Genomic DNA, 23,991 nt, shown 5'->3' on the forward strand with positions numbered 1-23,991 from the left:
TTGTGGGGTGCAATCACAGAAGCATACTGTAAGCACAACTTCTCCCATATCCCTTATCCCCCCCCCCCAAGACTGTAAGTTCCATTATCCAACTTACTCCTGCTAGTAAGTCCGGTTACCCAAAACACAGGCCCAAAATGGCTCAAGGCAACCAGGATAGCATCTTCAACAGAGAATAGGCAGTGTGCTCCTTTCAGTCATCCCAATGGGACCGAGTGGGTACAAGAAAGACCCTGTCCTCAGAAGATATCCAAGTACCATTCAGGCAGAGGATACTCTCTCTCCATCTCATATTACACTCACCCATCGTGATTGAGGTCCACCACAGCGACAGAATAGCCAAAAGAGGAGGTGAGTTTCTCTCCTGGGATGATAACCTCAGGCACTAAGCGGTTGACATTGTCCTGGTGCAGGATCACCACTGCCCCAGTGTGGTTGGCCCGGGGTGCCCCTGTTACAAAACTCAGCTCGTCCTTCCGAGTAATCCCCACTCCAGAATCCAGAGAAAAACCTGGAGTAAGAGAAAAGCACATTAGTTATTGGAGAGAACTGTGTCATTGCTAACAGCGTTAGTATTAGCAGATTGCCCAAACTTACAGTTACCAAATTATAAGATCAGCTTAAAAATCAGGATAAATCAATATTGTTTCCGCTCCTGATTTCCACAATCAAGACACATACAGAAGACAACTTATAAGCTCTACAAAGGCTTAAAAACTATTTGTTAGTTTAAATGGAAGTTGTGATTAGTTTCACAATGACTCATATGAGGGAAACCACTCAAAACCCACATGCAGATGAATAAAGAAATACATTTCCATGACATGGGCAAACTTGGTTTGTTTTCCTTCTTCCCCTCTTGCTTTCACTCATCCCAGGTGGCCTGGGTGGGAATGGCTGTATCATCAGCACTCTCTGCTGGTTAGATTTGGAATTGCACATCAGGTTCCTTTATGGGAGGAGCTAATGGGCAGCCAGCTTATCATGTGGGTTTCATCAGCAGCTGGGGTCTGTGAACATGCCTATTCAGGAGCAGGGAGTGTATGTGGGCCTGGCTATGGCATAGAGACAGAACAAGAGACTTGGCTGCCTTTCCAGTGATGCAATACTGCCTGCTTTCTGACTCCGTGAACTCGGTAGGCTGCACAGGTACTACTACAGTGTGCACTACAGTGCCACTTTCTCATACTCTGGACTTGACTTGCTACAAATCTGCCACAGAGATCAAGTACTAGATGGTCCGTTTGTAAATTCATAAGGAGAGTGTGAACTGATGGCTAAATGGGCAAGGCAATCATGATGAGGCATAGGGGAAGACAAGAAGACAAGAAATGGGCTTTTTCGGGGGGGGGGGGGACTCTAGCCAGGGATCAGGAAACACCTACAAACTAGAAGCAGGTGTCTACTACTGGCCAGTTTTAACATAGCCCATCCTTCTGATTTGTTTGTTCTTTTGTGGCCAAAGATCTGCTGTTTTTGTTAAACCTCAGTGCTGCAAAGGGCAGTTTAAAGTCTGGGTATATGTCAATCAGTTGACTTATCCAAATGAGAAACATTTGAGAGGGCCCCCTTTGGAACAGTCAGACATCTTAATTACCTGCAGAAACAGCAGGAGAGAAAGGGGTTGCCCCCGCCCCCATGGCTCACCAATCTATCTCAAGGGTGAATTAAGGACAAGTTAAAATCAAATGATCCTGTGTTCTCTCTCTCTCTCTCTCTCTCTCTCTCTCTCTCTCTCTCTCTCTCTCTCTCTCTTTCCCTGCCTCCAGGGATGTGGGAGAAAGTCCAGGGCTGAGGGATGGCCTCTAGCCAAGAATGTAAACACTCCTAAATTATGCAGCCTCCCCTTGGACCCATAACAGGGATGGACTGGGGAGCGGCAGGATGGGGGTCTGCTCTGAAATCTGGAGAGGAGGAGGAGAAAAAGGGGGCTTCTGTTCTTGACATGGCCCATGGGAGACTCTGCCCAAAAGCCAGTCCTTGGGCCTTACTGGGGAGGGGGCTCCTTGACGGCAGCTCCTCTCTGCTCCTTAGTCTTTCTCCCCTTAGGGTCAGTTGGATTCCATTCTCTTAGCCATAGCAGTGCATGGAACTTGAAATGGGAAGGAGAAATGAAATGGAAAAGCCTGCGTCAGGAGCCTTCCAAAAGCCACAGAGGGCAATAAATACCTTCATTAGGACCAATTAACATGTTGCATAAAGTAGTGGGCAAGCTTTTGAATCCCCCCCGGAACTATTCTTCAGGAACAGCAATGAAGCGTAGTGGATTGGTAGGGTGAAAACTGTACTGCAAGCCATTGGATACCTCTAAAATATCTCTTAAAGAGCCAAGATCAAAGCTGGAGGGCAACTGAACAGCAGAGAAAAAGCCACTTGCGGCCCCAAAACTAGAAACTGCCCAACTCTGGGCATAGCTTCAGGCAGGGATCATCCAGTCTGGAGGTGGGAGAAGAGTGTGATATGTTGTGAGGGGCAGAATAGGGAGCTCTGAGAAGCAAAGGGACTCCATGCAAAGGAGTGCATACTTCTGGGAAGGAGCAGGGAGGGAAGGAAGGAAACCAGATCTGGAAGCAGGCAACTGAAGAAGTGGTAGCACTGGGGGTGGGGGGGACAGAAGGGGCAAAGTGCATTTCTTGGGTGGGTGAGCTGTGTTCCACATGTTAGATGTCTGAAACAGAAACAGGAGGGCAGATCAGGGGGGCAAACTCTTTGTCTGAGGGAGGGAGTGCCCTCCTTGCCTCCCCCTGGAGCCACCTTTGGCCAGAGGAGAGCTGGTCTTGTGATAGCCTTGTCCCCTTAGCTAAGCAGGGTCCGCCCTGGCTGCATATGAATGGGAGACTAGAAGTGTGAGCACTGGAAGATATTCCCCTCACGGGATGAAGCTGCTCTGGGAAGAGCAGAAGGTTCCAAGTTTCCTCTCTAGCTTCCCCAAGATAGGGCTGAGAGAGATTCCTGCCTTCAACCTTGGAGAAGCCGCTGCCAGTCTGGGTAGACAATACTGAGCTAAATAGACCAATGGTCCGACTCAGTATATGGCAGCTTCCGATGTTCCATCTGTGAGAGACCTAGGTCAGGGATTCTTTGGTCAGGATGGCTTTCTTCTTTTCAGTATCCCGCCAACCTCTCTTTCTGGCCTCAGCCAGCAACTGAGCCCTACGTCTAGCAGATTTCTGTAATTTGGGCAGAGAAATGAGATTCTGATATCCCATTCCTTTTCAGCATCCAGTATGAGGATGGCGTCCAGCCCTATTTTGTTTGGTGATCAGCCCACTGAAATTCCAGGAGGGTCTGATGCATTCGGAGGTGGGGAACATATGATGGGCTAAACAAGGAATTGTGGTTTTTTTTGCATAGGGCACAATGGGATCAGCAGTGAACAACAAATGCCCTTCCCCCCACTTTTAGTAGCAGGCATGCAAGCGAGCACAAGCAGCACAGAGACCATGCAAAACTCAGCACAAACACCATGCAACAAGGAAGGGACAGGCAACTGCAAAAGGGCTGCTCCCGGCTCCCCTAAGGGCTAGTGCCCACAGCATACACTCTGCCTCTTCCCCCACCACTCACAACCCCTCCGTGTTCCTCCCCGCCTCCTCTCCTCCTCCTCCTCCTTTTAAGCTTTCCTCTCTGTGCTCCCCAAAGAGAGGCTGCACAGAGACTGGTGGCAACATGTTCCCTCAGCCTTATAAACAGCCGTTTCCCCTCCAGCCTCGGCTGCTGACCTTCCCAGCTCCTGCCCTCAGCCTGCGAGTGACCCACCCAGCCACACTCCGCTCCTTGCAAAGGAGGCTTCCTGCTCAGGGTTTCCGGTAGGGATCAGTCAGCCACTGGTGCTCTGAGGCCAAACCTGGCCCTCGGAAGGACATGGCCTTCTCCACCATGTCAGCACCATGGCTGGCTGTTGCTAAACATCCCTCACTGCCCTCCAGTTGCCCCCAGCCGTGGTTGAGGGGAGTGGGGGGAGAGACCCGCCCACCTCCACATGTCCTCCACCTTCCCAGATATTGAAAGTCGCACACAGGAGAAGCAGGAGAGGCAGCTGGACTTGGTGGAAGGGCCTCTTGGAGGAGGTAACTGGCTTTCCACTCATTGCCAGAGCCAGTTGCCAAAGAGGGACCACAAGCTGAAGGACATGAGCCCCCTGAAATAGGGGTGGGAGGCAATCCCCTTTCACATTTTTTTATTAGTTACATTTGAAAAACCCTGCTCTTCATCCCCTGCTAACTGGGTAAGGAGACACTGCTAAAGTGGTGATTCTCTTATTTTTAGCAGGGGGAGAGCAACTGGCCCTATCCAGCCCCAAAACAGCATCCCTCCAGTGGCTGTTGCTGGTATCTGCCTGATGTTTCTTTTTCTGTTGTGAGCCCTTTGAGGACAGGGAGCCCTCTTATTCATTGTCTCTTTTTCTGTATAAGCTGCTTTGAGAATTTGGTTGAAGAGCAGTATACAGATATTCGTAGTTCGTAGTTCAACCGCAGTGCTTCTGGTACTGGGAACCAGCACAGACTTCAAAGGCAGTCACCCATGCTGGTGCTGGCCAAGTCCAAACGTGCATATCTTCAGAGACAGGAGTAAATTCCGTGTCCACACAGAAGAGTTTAAACCACTTTTGCAGTCATGGCTCCGCTTCCGACATTTCATTGACACTGGTTAGCTAATCCTTCAGCCTATCCTGAAACCCACCAAGGATGTGGATGTCCCAGCCACCACCCATGCCGAGAATGTTCTCCTGATGCCTGCCCCATAGACACAGGGATGGGAATGGTGGTCACACACATGGTGGAGACTGGAACAAAGTTGGGGCTGAAGGTTAATAGGGAATGACATGGGGGATCTTGGCAAGAGCTACCGAGGGAAAGTATTCACTCAAAACATTAGCACTCAATGTCGTCCAATGTCAAAAGCAAAAGGGGGGCAACTTTTCACTGTGTGGAATTAGTGTATGGCAGGGCCACTGAATGCTAAGAGAGCACTCAAAGGGCATGGGCCTATCTGTGGCTGTTAGCTATGAAATCAAGAAGTTGGCCCTTTACAGCCAGAAACAGTGGCTGACATCCTGACTAACACAGCAGGGGTGCTGCTAACACCAGTGCCAATGCTGCGCTAGTCCCCACACTTCCAAAGTGCAGGTACTCTTGCACAAGCACGCAAATCATTTTGGAGCTCATCTGCACTCCAGAAGCCAGGAGTATAGCAAGGTTGGAATGAGCCTTGGGACAAAAGGGGAAGATGGGTCCCTGCCTCCCCCACTTCCACCCAGCCAGCAGGCCACCAACCCTCAGGGGCACTGGGTCATTTGCCCCTCACCCCTCCACCCACCATGCCCAATTGTAGCTATGCCCCTGCCAGAAGCACTCAGTTATAAGTAGAAACACATTGCTAAGGGTGCCTGAGCTCCTGGACAAAGGGATTAGATCAAGAAATGCCATCAATAAATCAGTGACTCCATTTGGGATCCGGTACAAACAGCATGGGCTAGGGAAACAAGCTGAAGCCAATGACAGGTATGTTTAGGGACTCTGCCTGTGATGGGGCTCAAGCTCAACCTGCTTTGTATGCTCTGCATGCTGGAGGAGGTCTCAGGTTTCTCTCCCTGCTGCATCTCCAGGAAGGAGATGAAATGACTGGGGGAAAGACTTTTGTCTGAAACCCTGTAGAGCAACTGCCAGTCAACTGGCTGCTCAACTTCGGCCCGCCTGCAGATGTTTACCTACAACTCCCATCATCCTTGACTGCTGGGCATTGTGGCTGGGGATTATGGGAGTTGTAGTCCAAAAACAGCTGGAGGGCTGAAGATGAGCAGCCCTGTACACCATTCTGAGCTAAATGGGCCAATGGTCGTTTGACTCAGTATAGTTTCCTAATTTCCACTTCTTGGCTGGGGTCATCCACATGGTAAATCAATTTCAAGCATGATGACCCCCACTCGCTGCTCCACTATGTGGAAATGTTCTCCATTTGGGAAAAAGCACAGTACAGTGATCCAGGGGCTGCCCCATTTCAGGCTGGGGATCACATGCCAGAAATCTCCCCCAAGTTAGACATCCCCTTTGTATGGGAACTAGAATGGTGCTGGCCCATCTTTCTTCCTCATGTCCCAACTTCCCACATGTGAGCAGTTTATGATGTGGAGAAGCATTCAAAACGCCATCTCTTCTCTGTGTTTTGGAGAGTTACACTCCCCGGACCACTCTACCACATGCTCTCCCCAAACATTCACTGGCTCGGAGTCTGTGTACAATGTTTGTGTAGGGGTGAGCATGTGAGTGCATGTGTGCAAAGCTGCTATTTCTATCCTGGGCAATTTGCCTGCTGCCATTTCCTTTGTGCAAAATGTCATGCATCATCTGGAATCTGACACAAATTCCCAAGGATCTCAGCTTTCATTTCTTTAGCAGCAAGAACACAGTCCAGTCAAAGTTAAGCACTCGTAAGTGAGGGAACGAAGCATGTGCTCAGATCTCTCACATTGCAGACTATGGGGCCTAAAGGTGCTTCACTTTGACTACATTGTGCCCCAGGTTTCAAGTTCTCACGGCTGCTGCAAGGATTTGTTTTGCAATAGCAATCCCTGCAAAAGGTGTTAATGTGAGCAGGGCAAAGCGCCTGTGACTAAACCCAGGCCTCTCCTTCACTGCTGTCTGTCCCTCCTCCATGGATCCATGCTATCCTCCTGTTCCCATGCATGTTTACAGCCTCTCACATAATAACTCTCTTTCCACTTCCAATGTGCTCCTTGGTAAAAACAAAAAACAAATAAATCCAAATTTCCAAGCTCTGGTATTGGGTATAAATAAAACATATCCACTGAGAAAAACTGTGCAACACAAGCCTATCTGCAGGAATATTGTAATTTCTTTTGAGTACATTTGGATTTTTTTTCCCCTTTAGTGCAGAGCAGGTGATGTCCTCCTATGCAAAAAGCCTGTCATATTTCTTCACTTCTCCTTTTCTAAGTTTTTGAAATATAGAATTATACTATTTATTTTTATCTCCACATCACTTTTGATGCCTGAGTTATTGATGCTAATAATGGTTTCTGAGACAAATTGAAGATATAGGTCAATCAGTACTAAGCCATGTAAAGAATTGCTTCTCCCAGATCTTCCTATCCTAGCTACTGAAATAGTGTGCCTATTGCAGGAGCAAATCTGCAGCTCTAGACTCTGCCCCGCTGCACCCCAAATATTCCTGCCTTATTACTGCAGCCACTGTAGGAGCTGTGAACAGAGCCCTCTGCTGGTCGAGAGGAGCAGGACTCTTTAACTCCACTTGTCTTCTGGGAAAGAAGTAACAAAACACAACAGAGTGGGGAAAACAACAGAAACTAGCTAAAGATTGCTGGGGAAGGGGAGGGATTTCCAGGGGAAGGGGCGAGAGGCAGAAATCACTGAGACGGGCACACCAACACCTTACAAACCTAAGTAGCTATTCTGGGCCACGTCTCCAACATTCCCGGGGACCCGTTCACTGGGCTCTGGCGTTTTATAGACCAGCTGGTCAGGGTCTGAGCTATCAATGTTTGTCACAAACAATATCCCTGCAAGGCCAATGAAAGGAAAGAAAGAGAGAAAGAGAGAAAGGGTTAGCACTATAAGGACTCTTGACACCCAGCCAAGGGAGCACCACAGAGCACTGGACAGGAACAGGGTCACGGTCCTATGACATCATCCCCTAGCTAGGTCCCTTCTAGCACGACCTTTCTATGGCTCTCCGTCAGAACTATTGCCAATGAATCCCATCTGTTTTGCCAAGTTTTACCCCATGAGGTCCAGAGCAGAGAAGGAGGGTTTCAGCTGAGGGCTGTGTTTTCAGCCAACTGCTAATGGTTTACTGATTGCATTTATAGACATTTTTCAAACCAGAATCCCCTTAAGATATGTTCTTAGTTAGGCTCAGGATCCCACTCACCAACACTACTACTACTACGACTTATAATACCCATACCTGGCCCTGTGGTGGCCTATCTGGTTGCTCTGTGGTGCTTGGCCCTGCTGGGCGCAACCCCATACCAAGGTAGCTGTTGGCAGGCAAGGGGATGAGCGAGGGATCCTGGTCCTTTTCTCCCCCGGCTTCATACGGCCCATCGTCGTAGCGACTCAAATTCAAGCCACTCATCTCTGCCCTCACGGTCCCTGCCAAACCAAATACCTGTTAATGGTTGGTAGGGTGAGAAGTTTCAGGGAAGATACACAGCCTCACAGCACGGTCCAAGGGCAATGCCTCTCGGATGAACATGTGATTCAGTTTGCCTCATACAAGATAGGGATGTGCATGAACCTGTTCAGCGTTCTATTCTTAGAACGCTGAACAGGTTCGGAACCCCCGTGAACCGGTTCGTGAACCCCCGTTGAACTGGTTCGAACACGGGGGTGGCTTTAAGGACGGGAGAGTGCACTCCCCCCACCACCACCGTGCTGCCCCCTACAGCGCTCTGTGCATAAATAGTCCAGCAGGGCGGCAACATACCTCCTTGCCATCCTGTTGTTTCCCTGACAGAAGTGCTGTGCACATGTGCACATGCCACGGGTGGGTGCACACATGTCACATGCATGCACAACGTGCGCCTGCCCACCCACAACGCACGTGCATGGCACTTCCAGTCACTTCCGGTCAGAGAAACAATGGGGCGGCAAGGAGGTACGCTGCTGCCCCGCTGGACTATTAAACACAGAGCGCCGGAGCGGGAAGCGTGGATGTGTGTGTGTAAGTGCACCCTCCCCCATCCTTAAAACCACCCCCACCCCACCATCGGCTTGAAGGGAGCTGGTTCCGTGCACATCCCTAATACAAGAGCGGAAGTATCTATTGTTTTATGGACACATTTCTAGGCACTCAGAACTGGGATGAGGGTGATGTTTGGCATATGTTATATTATTTATATATTATTTGGCATATATAAATAATAAAATAAATGATATGCTCATTGGATGCTCCAAGTGGTCAAGAGATGGCGCATATATGACCATGCCCATCAGTGTAGCCCAATGTCACAAATGGTGGATTTGCTTCTGATATACCCACCAGCTCCCCTGCCTGCTAGGGAGTCCATGATCAATCCTGCTAGCCTTCCCAGGGAGCACTTCTAGGTGGTTATGCTCATCAGCAACACAGGGGCACACACACTGTCTCTTCCATCTGGCACAGAAGTGCAAGTCTGCCTGTAGCGGTCAAGCATGTCACGTGTCAGGAGCCACCCAGAATCCAACCAGAAGGAGACTGTCTTGGAGGAGGGGAGGTCACACCGCAGATGAGATCCATGGCCCTTATGAAAGGGCCCTGGATTCAACAGACCCAAAGCTCATGTCCCCTCCTACAATTACCTCCTCAGAAGAGCCCTGGGGGCCCAGGTGCTCCTCCAGTGCAGCTCCTGCCCTGTCCCTAAAATCCCCTCCATCACCCTTGAGATCCAGGAACAGAGGCAACACTATGCCCAGGCCAAACTCCAGCACTCACCGCTTGCCATTGGGCTTCTCAGAGGCATTTGGTGGGCCACTGTGGGAAACAGGGTGCTGGACTAGATAGGTCTTGGGCCTGATCCAGCAGGGCTGTTCTTATGTTCTTAATATGCTCGCCTGACTGCTCAGGACTTCCCTCACAGTGGGTTTACTTGGGAGTGGGAGGAGGCCAGCTCAGACTCCTGCTTTGGATCAGGGCCAAACTAAGCTCCAGAAAGGGGTGGGGCTCGGGGCTCTTATACAAACCCTCCATTCAAAGGCAGCCTAACATTGTCGGTTCAACAGCTCCTTCACAGAGTTCTTGGCTCCAGCTACCTGGACACAGACATCCTATCGGGGCAAGACGTGTAACTTGGACACCTTCCCAAGGCAAAGATGTGGACACAAGAGTGCCACTTTATGATGACAAGAGTGGCGCCAAGGGCCATGATGCTCCATTCCCCACCTCTGGGAGAGTTGGTGGGCCTCCATTGTCCGACCAGAGGCTACTGCAACTTCCAAATACAGATGCAGCATGGCTGAGCTGTGTGGCCAATGATAAGGCTGGGTGCAATTTACTAAACCCGCCCCCCTGCCCTCACCCTAGGCAATGTTTGCCAGCTTACCCTTCCAGTTGTAGGTGCCAGGGGCCCCAAAGATGATATAATGCCTATCTGAAGTGAAGCCAGTTGCCACCCCCTGCTGGCAGAAGCCAAAGCGATCATGCCCCTGGGGTCGCCCTTCGCAGAATTTCCACTCGCCACCATCCAGGTCATCAGCGACTTGAAGTCCCTCGCTGAGGACGTAGCAGCGGCCAATCACATCCCTGGTCTCTAGAGATTCATTTACTCGATTCCGTGCTTCATACAAGTGGGCGCAGGTCTAGGATACATGGAGCAGGGGAAAGGACAGAGTAGGGAGTTGATTAAAAAGTATCCTGCCTACTGGCATTCCTGCACAAAACTGACCTGAAAAGGTTGACAGTCACATTAAACGTTAACTGCTGCTGTGATGACTTAACTGCTCCCTTGCTGTATCTTAGCAGAAATGAATTCCGTGCCTCAGCATATGACCATATGAACCTATTTATCCCTGGGTAAATCAAATCTGGGGTAACATTACCTGAGGGCAAAAGGTCACTGGATAAGGGTTTATGGGATTGTGACCAAAATTTGAAGTGTCTTACATACTGTCTTACATACTCAAGATATGCCCATGCTTTGCACAAAATAAGATGAAAGTGAACATTCCATGCTGAGTACGGCCTCTTTAAGAGGCAAGCCCAGAGGGCCTCAGGATGCAACAAGCCATGTGAGGTACTGGGAAGAACAGTTTCACTTTTGCAGCAGAAGCCTGTGTTGGGCCTCACCTCAGTGAGCTTCAACAGTCGTAGACCCAGATGGACCTAGGTAACCAGAGACAATCATTGGATCTTGTACTTGTTATTTCACCAATCTAAGTTTTTCCTGTGGTGGGTCTTTCCAGTGCATTGTGGGCAATAAGTAGCGGAATTATTTGAAGTCTAGTATGTGCTGCTGTTCTCACGTATCCAAATAATGAGAAACTAAAAATGACTTTGGATATTTTACAAAGCAGAGAAGGGGACCAAGAATATACAAGAAAGTTATGCTTCCTTGATCTTTCCGCTTGTTCAGAACGTCCAAAGCTCAACCATCAGAGATGTCTGTGCTCCATTTGCAGAGATGGTGCTTTCATATCACTATGGGAGAGAGACATGTGAGCTAAGCACTGGACATTCTGGACAAGCGTAGAAAGGGTCCGTTTCATGCTGCAGGTGAGGAATTATTTATGCCAGAGGCAGGCCACTGTCCAGGGCTATTGCAGTCATGCCGGGAAGCAGACTCAAGGTCCATCTTCTCCAACCTAGGGCCCTGCAGACAATACATGGAACTGGAGCATAGACGTGGAGACTAGCAGGTAGGCAGGTTCTGTTTTGACCAGACAAGGGCAGAAGGCCAGGATCCTATTGTTTATGCAGGCATAGCTAATCCTGAGGCCTGATTCCGCTGGGATGTTGCTGGGATGTTGGCTGAAGAGGGCTTTGGGACCTGAGTGCACACACAGTCCTGGATTGCTCACTAGGCCTGATCCCTGATTCAATGCAAGCTCTGGACCCCCTGATTCCATGTCTGAATTCTCCCTTTAAAATAAAGCTCCCTGCATGGAAAGCAAGCATATCTGTGAAAAGAATTAGCCTATCTTATCTATCTGTCTATCTATCTATCTGTTTGATTTCGATACCCGTCCTTGCAAAAGTGGCTCAGGGAGGTTTTTCCATCGCATGCTAGCAGGACATATCACAAGGTTTTTCCAGTTGTGTGAATTGGCTCAGACAGAAGCTATATTGATATGAGCAGCTATTTCTGATTAATAAGCCTTTAAAACACATTGACACCTGTATTGTTCTCTCCGAGACATGAGTCAAAGTGATGAGAGAGCACAGAAGTACGTATGCCTCTGTATAAAATCACAACCCCTTACTCTGGAACAATTTATTCATAGGGAGCAGAGCAGAGAGCCTCTCTTACTGATCCTTCTTATGTGAAAGAAGTGGGGAATGTCTTATTGCACATGAAGGATTGTGTGAACAGTGCAGAAAGAAGGCACACCCTGGATAGCTCCCTCCAGGAGTACCCAGCCCTGTTTTCCTTTTGTTAAAAACACAGCTGAGAAAGAACTCCCTGCTCTCTGCCAAACCTCTCCATATACACACACCTCAGAGCCTACTTCCTCTCTCTGCCACAAACAACTTGAAATGGCTCCTTCCAGATCCCTCTAGGCAGCCCTGCCCACCAATTCATCACTTCCCACATTAATCCACGAAATGTTTCCCCAAACCCTGAGAACAGAACTGAGCAGTCTACCACTTTGCAACAATCCAAACCCCAAGGGATGAACAGAGTGACCACCCACCCATCCAGCCATGGCCACTGACCACGATCTTGCCGCCGGGGCCCTGGCTCTTGACGGTGACGCCCAGCCATTGGTTCTCCTTGCTCTCCCTCTTCAGATCAACTGTAAGGTGTGGGAGAAAAGATCAAGAGAGTCAGTCCCAAGTTGGAGCGGAGGTTCTATCCTACCCCGCCCACTGCACAGGACACACAGGACGTGCTCCTTTAAACCCTGTGGCCCAAGAAGAGGTGAGCAAAGTGATGGGCAGCTGTCGGGAACTCCTATGTAACAAGAGGACATGGTGCTCTACTACAGGTAATATGCAGACTCTGTGCTAGGATCCAGAGGTGTCTACAAGGATACTCCATATCAGTGTTTCTCAACCACTGGTTCGTGGACCAGCGCCGGTCCGTGAGGCATTGGGTACCGGTCCGTGAGGCATCACTAATAAAAAATCATGCCCCCCCAAAAAAACAATTTTGGGCTGGCAGGTGCCACCGGAAGCTCTCCAGAGCTCATTTCCAGGCAGCCCTTGCTGCTGGATAATGTTCATTTCACTTCCTAGAAAGGGAGAGACCCCCTTACTAACTGCTGGTCCAGGAAATGGCGCATGAATAATGTACCAGCCCATGACTCCAAAAACGTTGAGAAACACTGCTCCATATCATCCCCCCAGTTGGCACAGGTTGTAACACAAGTGATGCAGAAGAGAGTTAGAGCTCCTAACTTAGACTTGTTTCAGTATGACATGCTAAGTTTCTGAGGTGCTGGTGCTCAAATATATTTGGAAGCCATGCCATTTGTCTGTGATGCCAGAACGTGAGAACAGAGGGTGGTTATATAACAGGAAGGGGAAATTAAATAATTTATTATTATTATTATTATTATTATTATTATTATTATTATTAATTCAGTTTCTATACCGCCCTTCCAAAAATGGCTCAGGGCGGTTTACACAGAAATAACAAATAAATAAGATGGCTCCCTGTCCCCAAAGGGCTCACAATCTAAAAAGAAACATAAGATAGACACCAGCAACAGTCACTGGAGGTACTGTGCTGGGGGTACTCAGTCATTTTGCATGTGCTCAGAGGCATTCTTTTGATGATTTGATATTGATGATTTGATCCCACATATTCCAGGCTCAGGCTCTGGCACTGGCTGAGAATAGGTGAGAGGTTTAGACTTTGGCAAGCCTGGAGAGGCTCACATGAAGCCATGCAGGTCCTTATCCATCCCAGTTTCCAAACGAGTTGAACCCGGATATAGACCCAGACAATGAATAATCTAGTATGATGGCATGGGAGGGGTTTGTTTCACCCGGGCACAGCCGTGCCACTCCCCTACCTCCCTCGTCGATGTTCACGCGCTTGCAGTCATTAATCTCATGGGTGAGGGGGCAGGCATACAACCCGCCAGTCCTGCTTGCCTTTTGACCGGGCAAAGCGGCAGCCTGTGGCGCTCCAGCTAGCAGCCTGAAAGAAAGAGAGCAAAACAGAGTTTTAGGGGGGGCGCAGAGTTGGAGCTCGGAGGGTATACAATACCTATCACTTTCCTGGAGGTGGCCATTCAATGTGCAATCTTTTTCCGTTTTGCACATTTTCCTGCATTCACATTCAGTCCTCCTTGTGTGTAAATCTTTGTATATATGATGTACAAACAACCACTTTGTATATAATTGTGCTTTGGTAACATACTGTATGCTTTAGTAGTTTGTTGGTTCAATAAAAAATCTTGTTGCCCTAAAAAAAAAAATCTTGTTGTCCTAAACTAAGCCACATTCAGTCACATCCACTACAATTTTCTCTTTTTCTGACATTTATATACAAAGGCAGGCATGAAATGCATGCATGCCAACACCCACCCACTCACTCCTCTCATTTGGTTCTGTTCAGCTCATAGAGGCCAGTCCCTGAAATCATGTGCCGTATGGCAGCATTTTGTACCACCCAAGCAGCCCTTTATGCCCACAAGAGATACTCCCCCCGCCACCCAGTTCATGATGAAGGAACAGCCACTATGGTCTCTTTTTAAGAAAGAGGGAGCAAGATGAAAACTTGTCACACTGAAATAATTCCAGATAATCCCAGTGTTTCCCAAATGGTATTGCTATACTGACTCGCTTTGAGTCAGCGCCAAAAGACTGCACCGTTGAGTCGGTGTCAACTCCTCCCAGTGCACAAGGGTGAAAGCTAGTCTCTGTTGGGAAGCCATATATATTATTTAGGTTTACCACCAGATTTTAAAAATTTTGGGAAACAATTTATTAGATGACAACAGGATTCCTAGTTTAGCCTTCAGCATATTGGTTAATCAGACTTTGTTGTAAGACGCAGTAAGGGCAATATAGGAAGAAGGTAAATATTGTACAGCAGATAAGAATGTATAGAATACAGAGATAGTCTATTCAGTTGCAAAGGGTCAGTCATGATGAACACAGCCTCGAGAAAGTCACCATCTCTCCGCCTTACCGCCTTGTAGTGATCAGCCTCCCCTCCCTCTAAAGAGTTAACAGGGAGTGAGCCCTTGTCTCGACTGACAGGCTGGTGAACTCCAGGGCAGTCAATCAGTATACCAGGTAGGTGGGACCTAGAGAGCAGTTGCTGGGAATTCTAGGAACAAGGGTGGTCTTTGTTGGAGAGAAATGCATGCTGAAAGGCTTAGTGAGGGGCATGGAGTTTTTGCTCCCTCATGGGCGCTTTCCAGACTAGCTGCTCATTAGCAGCAAAATGCCTCCACTGGGCAAGTCGCATTCGGGCCGTAAACAGCAGGGGGAGCAGTCTCACAGCAACTAACAACCCAAAAACCCCAGCAACTTTTTCACGCTGGATATGCAACGTCCTTGGTGTCCTTGCTCTAAAAAATAGTGATTAAATTTGCAACAAGGCATTGGAAATGTGAACGGCACCCTGCTGTCCACGTAGGGACTGCAGTGTCACGACACAGGAAGTGTGGAAGCACATTTCTGAGATTCATCCTGACCCCATTGTAGGGTCTAGTCTGGAAAACACCATGGTCAAAGACAGCATGGAGGTTTCTCACATGGAATAACTGCAGACCCTTGAGAGACAGGATCGCAGGAAGCTTGTTTCTCATCAGGTGTTGGGTGAGTTTTCAAGGAAAAGGGATGATTCAGCATTCCCCCCCCCCCAACAGTGAGCTGCTTTGAGACAAAGGCTTTAATTAACTACACTCCTTCACAGGAGATAAATGAGATAAGAATTCATTTCTAAAGGGAAAGTGTCATTAAAGTGATTTGTAACAGTTATCTAGGGCACTTCTCTGTTAGATTGTCCTCCCAAGGGAGTGATTAAGCAAGATAAAGCTCTGAGGCCTTTAGGGGCTGAGTAAATATTTTGTGCAAAAAACGCTGTGCCCGGGTAATTAAAATCATACTTGAATAAAAACTGGATTCCATGACATATACATATATAATTTGCATGAGGCCAACTTTTTAGATATGCACTTATTTTGCATAATGTACGCATTGTTTAGATGTTTTCCCCTGTGGCTAACAGTAGCTTCTGAGGGTGATTTAAGTCAAGAAATCAATGTGAGGCAAAGAGCTGACTCCTTCTCTCCCTGCACCACAGTCCTAATATAAATTGGGCCCGCCTGTGGTTGCCTTTGCAAGAAGAAAATTACACTGTGAGTTCCAGTCGCAGACCTCTAACGTAAGATATAGTTTAACTTGCCAATGCATTTTCAAGCTTATCCTCACAGTTGTGCAGCACAATTCTATGCATTCTATGCAACTCACCATCATCATCATCATTATTACACTTACATTTACATTATTACATTATTACATCATTATTACATTATTACAACTCAGAAGTAGTCCCCACTGTGTTCAGTGGGACTTACCCACAAGTCAATGTGTGTAGGATTGCAAGCCGAATACAGGCATATTTAATTGTTTCATAGTCCATTTTAAGCTTCTTTATCATTGCACTAACATTATTTATATGAAGAAATCCTTCTCTCGGGTTTTTTTTTTAAACAGATATTTATATAATAAATAAATACAGGAATAATGAGGAGGGGATTGGGAAGAGTTAACTGGAAACTGATTTTTAACGGTCCAGGGAAGAGTTTGCTGTGGGTTAAACAGACTTTTGAGAAAGGAGGTGAGGGCAGCAAATTACTTTCCAACACAAGGATCATACAAATAGGGACAAGGGAAAAGGAAACAAAGGAGGCTAGAAAGCATCAAGGGACCCAATTTCTGCAGAGTCAGTTGAGCCTCCCTGACTCCCCTCCCCATATGCTGTGCCGGAGTGACCTTGAATTCTGGTGAGAGGATGACATTAATGTGCTTAATGAAAATACCAATTAGTTCAAGAGGAAATGAAAGGCAGTTTTGTGGGGAGTGAGAGGGGAAGTAGAGAGCTGCAGAGAGGGGGAGAACTTGCAAGCCCTCTTCCAGCAACTTAATGTGCAAAGCACACGCTTCTTCCACTGTAACAAGTCTCTGACCACAAAGTTTACATGCATCACCTGTTCCTGGATGTCCAGTGCAGCTGTCACTCCCTCCCCAGTTCCTGGCATTCTTCATCAGGGTCATGATGTATACTTGGACCAGCTCACCAAAGCCATTTCATGCTTGCCTTAATGATCAAAACAACTTTTTCCTCATAGACAAGAACTAGATTCAATAACATAAGATCCCATGCTGAACCCATTCTTCTTGAAGCCATTAAATTTTACACTGTTCTTTGTCAGCAACCACAAGACACATACTCAAGCTTGCTTAATGAGGACTAGCTGTTTCTTAACACTCCTTGTCCACCCTGTCATAACCATCATCAGGCTTCTTGAATGACAGAAGAGTGGGCTTCATTCCAATTTGTATATACCCTGTTGACAAACATGGAAACTCTGATCCATGTGTACTAACACGGAGTATACAATATATTACTATACCAGCTAGTAATATCACCAGTGGGCAATCACTGTTAATTAAAATGGAGCACAATGATATGATTTTGTACATGTGCATGTGCACAGAGCATCATCAACAACAAAATACGTATAATTTCAAAGTATTTGTTTATAAAAGTGAGATGATTGCACAATGATGCATATTTTATTATAAACTGTTTTGGTTATCTGTGAGAATAGTGGAGTAGAAGCTATTGGAACCCAATTGCCCAAGCAACATTTATCAGTTTCTTAGCAAACGTCCCAGTATATGGAAAGTCACTACATTACTTTCCATATACTTGGAAAGCATGATGGAAATCCGGATGGGCAGATACAATACTCCTAAAAGGACTAGAACACGTGTGTGTGTGTGTGTGTGTGTGTGTGTGTGTGTGTGTGTGTGTGTAGTGAGACCTGCTGCAATGAGGCCCTAAGAGGGCCTTTTCGGTGGTGGCACTCTGTCTATGGAATAGGAATAGCCTCCCCAGTGAGACTCGCCTGGCATTGACACTTTGTTCTTTTAGATACCAGGTAAAGACCTTTCTGTTCACTCAGGCTTTTTAAAAAATGATTTTTAAGTTTTAAAATGTTTTGTATTATAATTTCTATTGTAATTTTTGTGTTGTGTGTTTTAATTGGATGTTTTCACTGTTGTGGTGTTGTGAGCCACGCAGAGAACAAATTTTTGTGCGGTGGCTAACAAATAAAGTTTATTATTGTTATATATATATTTTTAATTATTAAAGATTTACTGCTGGCTGGACTCTAAACACTGTAGAGAAGAACAAGCTGCACTCATTACTGATTTAAGCCCTCTTCAGGCATTTAGCCTCAATCCAGGGAGAGAGGAAATGGGAGAACAGTGGCTAGTCACACACACACTGATGCGCTGTGGCTGTGCCTCCTACTCTCTCTGCATTCAGTGCTTGTCTGCAGGCCATTCAGAGAGTTCCAAACATAGGGAGAGTTCAGGCTTGCCTCTGCAGATAAGCCTTAAATGCAGGAAGAGCAGGGAGGTATGAACCAGGAGCATTTCGGTGGGGGTGGAGGGATGGGGGGCATGGCTAACCAAGCCAGCCCCAGCCCCCACTCTCCATGCACATGTTTGAACACCTGAAGAGGACTAGAAATAGATCAAAGCCTAGAAAGGAAAGTCCCCTTAGAGAGGAAAGGTTCCATCCAGACATTCCTTATTGGATGCTCTTGTGCACCAGTTAGAGTTGAGCCCTCAGGTGGGAGCCAGGGTCAAGCCAAGGAAGAAGACAAGAGCCAGGAAAGATTATCGTTGCCCAGGCATAGTCTCTGCCTGTGCAGGAAACCGTCCTGTTGAGGAGAACCAACAGAGTCAGCCTGGGAAGACACAGTCACTCCCCTTCAGTGCCCAGGAAGGTGCTCTAGCCTGTAGTTCTGGTGTCTTACCACAAGGGGCAGCTGCACACAGAGCTCTGGGCTTCCCGTTCTAGCCCTGGCAGCCACACATGCTTTCAAGGGATATCTCTCTATCCCAGTCCCCTGACTCTGCTGGACCTTTGTTATCTTACCCTTACTGCCTAAAATAGAAACTGAAACCAGAAGAATTCGCTGTTGTAACCCTCGTGATCCATCCCCCACCACCACCACCCTACTATGGCCCACAGGGCTCCATGGTGAATACTGATGTTTCAAAGGGCCTTCGCTCTCTGCCAACCCTTGTGAAAATCCAAGCCTTTGGGGAAGGAAGCTAGTAGAGGCCTCTTCTTTCTCCCCGCACCCAACATCCTGCTTTCCCTCCACAAGGGCCAGATGCTCTTCCCACTGGATCATCATGGCTTCTGGGCAGATTTTTCCATGAAGATCGCCAAAAGGATGGGATGCAGCAGTGTGTGTCTTTTCAAAACGGGTTTCCCCAAGAGAGTCAAGCAGAGTGTCGGATTCCAACTTATTGTGCTTGCCAGGACAGGGACTTCCCAGATAGGGGTGGCTTTCCCAGATAGGAAAAGACCTAACAATGGAATGTTTTAAAATGGCAAAGAGTGATGGGTTACCACAGGTCCTGGCAATTCCCCCTTTTTTTCTTGGAACAAGGCATCCACCTACGCACAATGGCCAATACAATAATGTGCATGCTGAACAGCTGCAACCACACCGCATCCAGTGCTAACTTTTGCCAAGTTTCCTGGCTATTGGGCACAAGAGAAGCTGGAGGCAAGGCTCATCTGAATCCCCCATCTCTCCGTACTTGCAAAGACATCTTGATTCCAGATTAGTCACACACACACACACACACACACACACACACACACACACACACACACAGCCCATAAGAATTGAGGTTGTCCAGTGAACATAAGAGCCTTGCTGGATCAGGGCTATCTGGTCCAGCATCCAGTTTCTTACAGTGGCCCACCAGATGCCTCTGGAAAGCTCACAAACAGATTAAGGCATGCCCCTTCTCCTGCCGTTCGTTTCTGCCTTGCAACTGCTATTCAAAGACACCCTTCACCTGAACCTGGAGGTAACCTATAGCCATCAAGAAGACTAGTAGCCATTGGTAATCTATCGTTCATGTATTTGTCCAAGTCCCTTTTAAAGCCATCTAAGTTAATGGCCATCACCACATCCCATGGCAGAGAATTCCATAGATTAATTATGCACTGTGTAAAATTACTTCCTTTTCCTGGTCCTAAATTTCCTGTCCATCAGTTTCATGGGATGACCCCTGGGGTTCTAGTGTTGTGAGAGAAGGAGAAAAACTTCTCCCAATCTCTCTCCACATCAGGCATCATTTTATAAACCTCTATACAGAGGTACTCTTAGCCACAGACCTTGGGGATCTGGTCTGTGGCCTCCTGCGGGGCCTCTAAATGTTCAGGGGGGCCTCCCCAGAGCCCTGCTGCTGCCCCGCCACTGCCCTGCACCCAGCACGTAGCTGCTCCGCTGTGCCGATATTTGCCATTTGTGCGGCTGAGGAGGTGAGAGGTGAGCTGAGCAGGCCTCCCCCATGGTGGCGGCAGGCACAGGCCTGTCTGTCCAGGCACCCCTGTAGGAGCAAGAGCCAGGAGACCAAGCTGGTCTCCAGCAAGGCCGTGACCTTTCCTTGCCAGGCCCACCAGCCACTGCGCCCTCTGCCGCCACCACGAGGGAGGCCTGCTCGGCTCATCCCCCACCCACCCCTGGCCGTGCAAATGGCAAATATCAGTGGGGCAGTGGTGTGGTGGGCATGGGGCAGCGGTGGGGCTCTGGGGAGTCCCCCCTCCAGAGACAGGAGCAGCGGTTGGACAGCGGCAGGTATTTTTTTAAAAATTAGGGGGGGGGCTCACTGCGGAGGGGGCCCTCTGGAGCCCTTCCGGTCCGGGCTGATTTTCGACCGAGGTGCGCCACTGCCTCTATAATGTCTCCTCTTAGTTGCTTTCCCCCAAAAAACAAAAAAGCCTCAAATATTGTAGCCTTACCTCTCAAGGAAGGTGCTGCAGACCCCTGATCATTTTGGCTGCCTTCTTCTGCACTTTTCCCATTTCTATAATACCCTTTTTGAGATTGATGAGATGAGACAGAGTCTCTAATAACTAGTCTGATATCCCATGCAAAAGACTAGAGAGGGCAGATATATAGAACCAGAAGTCATGTCTAGGACTGCTAAACAATTGAGATCCCATGCAAAAATCTTGCAGCTGACACAAAATTTGGATTACTGAAGTTTTCAGCACACACACACACACACAAACTGCACCTTAAACAGCATTCCTAGGATAGTTTACAAAACCGTCATAAAAACACACAGAAATAAAAAGCCAAAATAAGCCACAATTACAAGTATTAAAACAGCAGTCAAACTGGCAACTAAAATGTATAAAACTATAAAAAGCCTGGGAGAATAACTAAAAAAACTTTTTAAAAAACACTTATGGGCACCAAGCAAGTCTCCCTGCAGACAAAAATCTATGAAAGGGGTGACACCACTGAAAAGGAGAGGAGAGCTGGTCTTGTGGTAGCAAGCATGACTTGTCCCAATAGTTAAGCAGGGTTTGCCCTGGTTGCATATGAATGGGAGACTAGAAGTCTGAGCACTGGGAGATATTCCCCTCAGGGGATGAAGCTGCTCTGGGAAGAGAGCAAAAGGTTTCAAGTTCCCTCCCTGGCTTCTCCAAGATAGGACAAGATTTATTTATTTTTTTAATAGGACAAGATTTTTTTATTGAACCAACAAACTACCAAAGCATACAGTACGTTGCCAAAGCACAATTATATACAAAGTGGTTGTTTGTACATGATATATCTACAAAGATTTACACACAAGGGTTTAGAAACACACAAGTTATGAAGTATATGCAGGTTAGTAATCAGGTTAGTAATAGTACTGTAACTCAGGGGTAGGGGATTACAAGGCACATCAGGTAATCAGGGGGGTTACGTCCGACGTCCATTTCCACAATTCGTCCCATTGCTGTTTAGAAGAGATACTCTTGTCTTTTTGCACATAACCATACAGACTTTTCCAGAAGAGATTTACTGTCTCATCTGCGTGAACCTCTTGGTCGTGTCTTCCCTCCCTATTCCTATGCAGGAGCATTGCATAAATGACATACAAGTTTACTAACCTGATTACGAGAAGGGGAACGTTCCAATTCCCTAGTATGGGGGCACCCGTTCCGTCCCGTTTCCTTGAAGGTTTCTTTCTGGGACCTTTGAAAGGAGGTTCTATTGCTCAAACCCGAGGTCAGTTCTTCCCAAGTCTGTTTTTCCAAATCAGGCCACTCTTAACAGCTTGCTTACTCCCTGCCACACTCTTTTGGCTACCACATACTCTTTTAAGAAATGTGAGTGGGTTTCCCTGAATGTTTTGCCTAGCTCACTAGCTTTCTGTTTTCAGGTGATTTTAGGGCACTCTTGCTGGTCCTCTGGGAGCCATGGCTTAGCCGCATTAATAGCAATAGCACTTACATTTATATACCACTCTATAGCCGGAGCTCTCTAAGCGGTTTACAATGATTTAGCATATTGCCCCCAACATTCTGGGTACTCATTTTACCGACCTCGGAAGGATGGAAGGCTGAGTCAACCTTGAGCCCCTGGTCAGGATCGAACTTGTAACCTTCTGGTTACAGGGCGGCAGTTTTACCACTGCGCCACCAGGGGCTCTGGTAGTACTTGTGGTAGTGGTAGTACTTGTGGTATAAGCGCCACCTGGTTTCCCATAAATGGAAAGGGACTTTTTTCTCCTTAAAGAGAGCGATAGGGTGATCGGGTTGCAACAAGTACTGTGAAGTGCGGTGTTTGTAGCATTTACGTTCTAAATCAGGTTTTAAGAAACCCACTGCTCCAAGATAGGGCTGAGAGAGATTCCTGCCTGCAACCTTGGAGAAGCCGCTGCCAATCTGTGAAGACAATACTGAGCTAGATAGACCAGTATATGGCAGTTTTCTATGTTCCTAAAAGGCACCTCTCTAGGCACCATCTTCCTCACCTCAGATGGCAAGGGCACCTGGAAGAGGTCCTCCAAAGGTAATCTTAGGGTCAAAACATATATTTGCAAGAATACACGCCCAAAGAGGTATGTTTCCACTTGCAGGTGCCTCTACATCTAATCACAAGTACCAAAAAAGCGGCATGAGGTTGTGAACCTATTCAGGATTGCAAGGCATGGGGAGGGGAAGGCTAACTTTTTATCATTGCAGAATTTTCCTGCTGAAAATTTTGGCAATAAATAAATAAATAAATAAATAAATAAATAAATAAATAAGAAGCATCGATTGGAAGCATGCCTCTTCAGGATGTGTGCCCATGAACGTATATTTTGATCCTGTCTGAGTACACAGACAGGCTGATCTCTAACTGAGATCTCAAATGGCGCCAGTCAAAGTAGACAATAATGGGCTAAATGCATCAATGGTCTGACTCAGGAAGTTTCCAGACAGTATTAAAATGACACTTTTCCAAGCACGCTTTCCCTCACTTTCCATATACACCAGCAAGCCTCTGTTGCTGAGCCTGGGTGACTTTCAGGAGGGTCCTAGCACAAATTTCTCAGTGCTACCTGCTGGGCAGTACTGTACTTGCATTTCATTTGCACTTCATTTGCAGAAAAAGAAGTAATCAGACCAGCAGGTGGCGCTGATAAAATTGTGCCAGGGCCCTAAGGTCCATGTGCACAAAACATCCATTTGTGCAGGCTGGCTCAGACAATAGAAGCCTGCTGGTGTGTGTGGAAAATGAGTAAAAGCATACTTGGAAAAGTGCTTTTCCAGTGCTTTTTATTGTTGTCTGGAGGCGGTTCCATATGTTCACATGCCTCATGTGCCCCCTGCACATCCATCCTTACTGCCCTTCCTGTACTCCTGCCTCTTCTGTCAGTATTTCTTCAAAGTGTCTTTCTTGTTTATCTCCTCCCAAGCCGCTCTGGACAGCTGTCACCACCTTGCCACTTTTCATGCCTCACAAGACTTACCCTAGGTAGCTTAAGCAGAGAGCTGGTGACTGCCCAAGGTCACCCAGTGAGTTTCACAGCTGAGTGGGGATTTGAACCTGAAGCTCCCTAAGATCAACACTGCATTATTCCCACTACTAAAGAAAGCATTCATATTTACAAAGCTTACTTTTCTTGTTTGGTCATTTTATTTGCACACAAAAAACAACCCTCAGAATGTGTGCAAGGTCATTGCTCATTAGCAGCAGTAGAGCACATGGTCGGCTGAGACCATAGAGAGACACTACATGACAATACCAAACAAAATGGGCC

At 47.4% G+C, this 23,991-nt stretch overlaps 1 protein-coding gene across 8 annotated transcripts in view; it reads right to left on the bottom strand.

The window, feature by feature from the left end:
* The window catches only part of ITGA7 (integrin subunit alpha 7), an 80,039-nt gene that overhangs the window by 26,940 nt on the left and 29,108 nt on the right, over positions 1-23,991 (bottom strand). For 3 of the 8 annotated variants that reach the window (XM_053302549.1, XM_053302551.1, XM_053302552.1), the window contains exons 2-7: positions 13,698-13,825; positions 12,394-12,473; positions 10,064-10,319; positions 8,013-8,135; positions 7,421-7,540; positions 304-511 (exon numbers count right to left, since the gene is read on the bottom strand). In XM_053302549.1, coding sequence (XP_053158524.1) covers positions 304-511; positions 7,421-7,540; positions 8,013-8,135; positions 10,064-10,319; positions 12,394-12,473; positions 13,698-13,825 — 915 coding nt within the window. Of the gene's footprint in view, positions 1-303; positions 512-7,420; positions 7,541-8,012; positions 8,136-10,063; positions 10,320-12,371; positions 12,474-13,697; positions 13,826-23,991 lie in introns of those variants that run through there. The other 5 variants (XM_053302554.1, XM_053302557.1, XM_053302553.1 and 2 more) reach the window with 3 other exon arrangements.

This window comes from Hemicordylus capensis, chromosome 2 (genome assembly GCF_027244095.1).
Source record: "Hemicordylus capensis ecotype Gifberg chromosome 2, rHemCap1.1.pri, whole genome shotgun sequence".
Lineage (NCBI taxonomy): Eukaryota > Metazoa > Chordata > Lepidosauria > Squamata > Cordylidae > Hemicordylus > Hemicordylus capensis.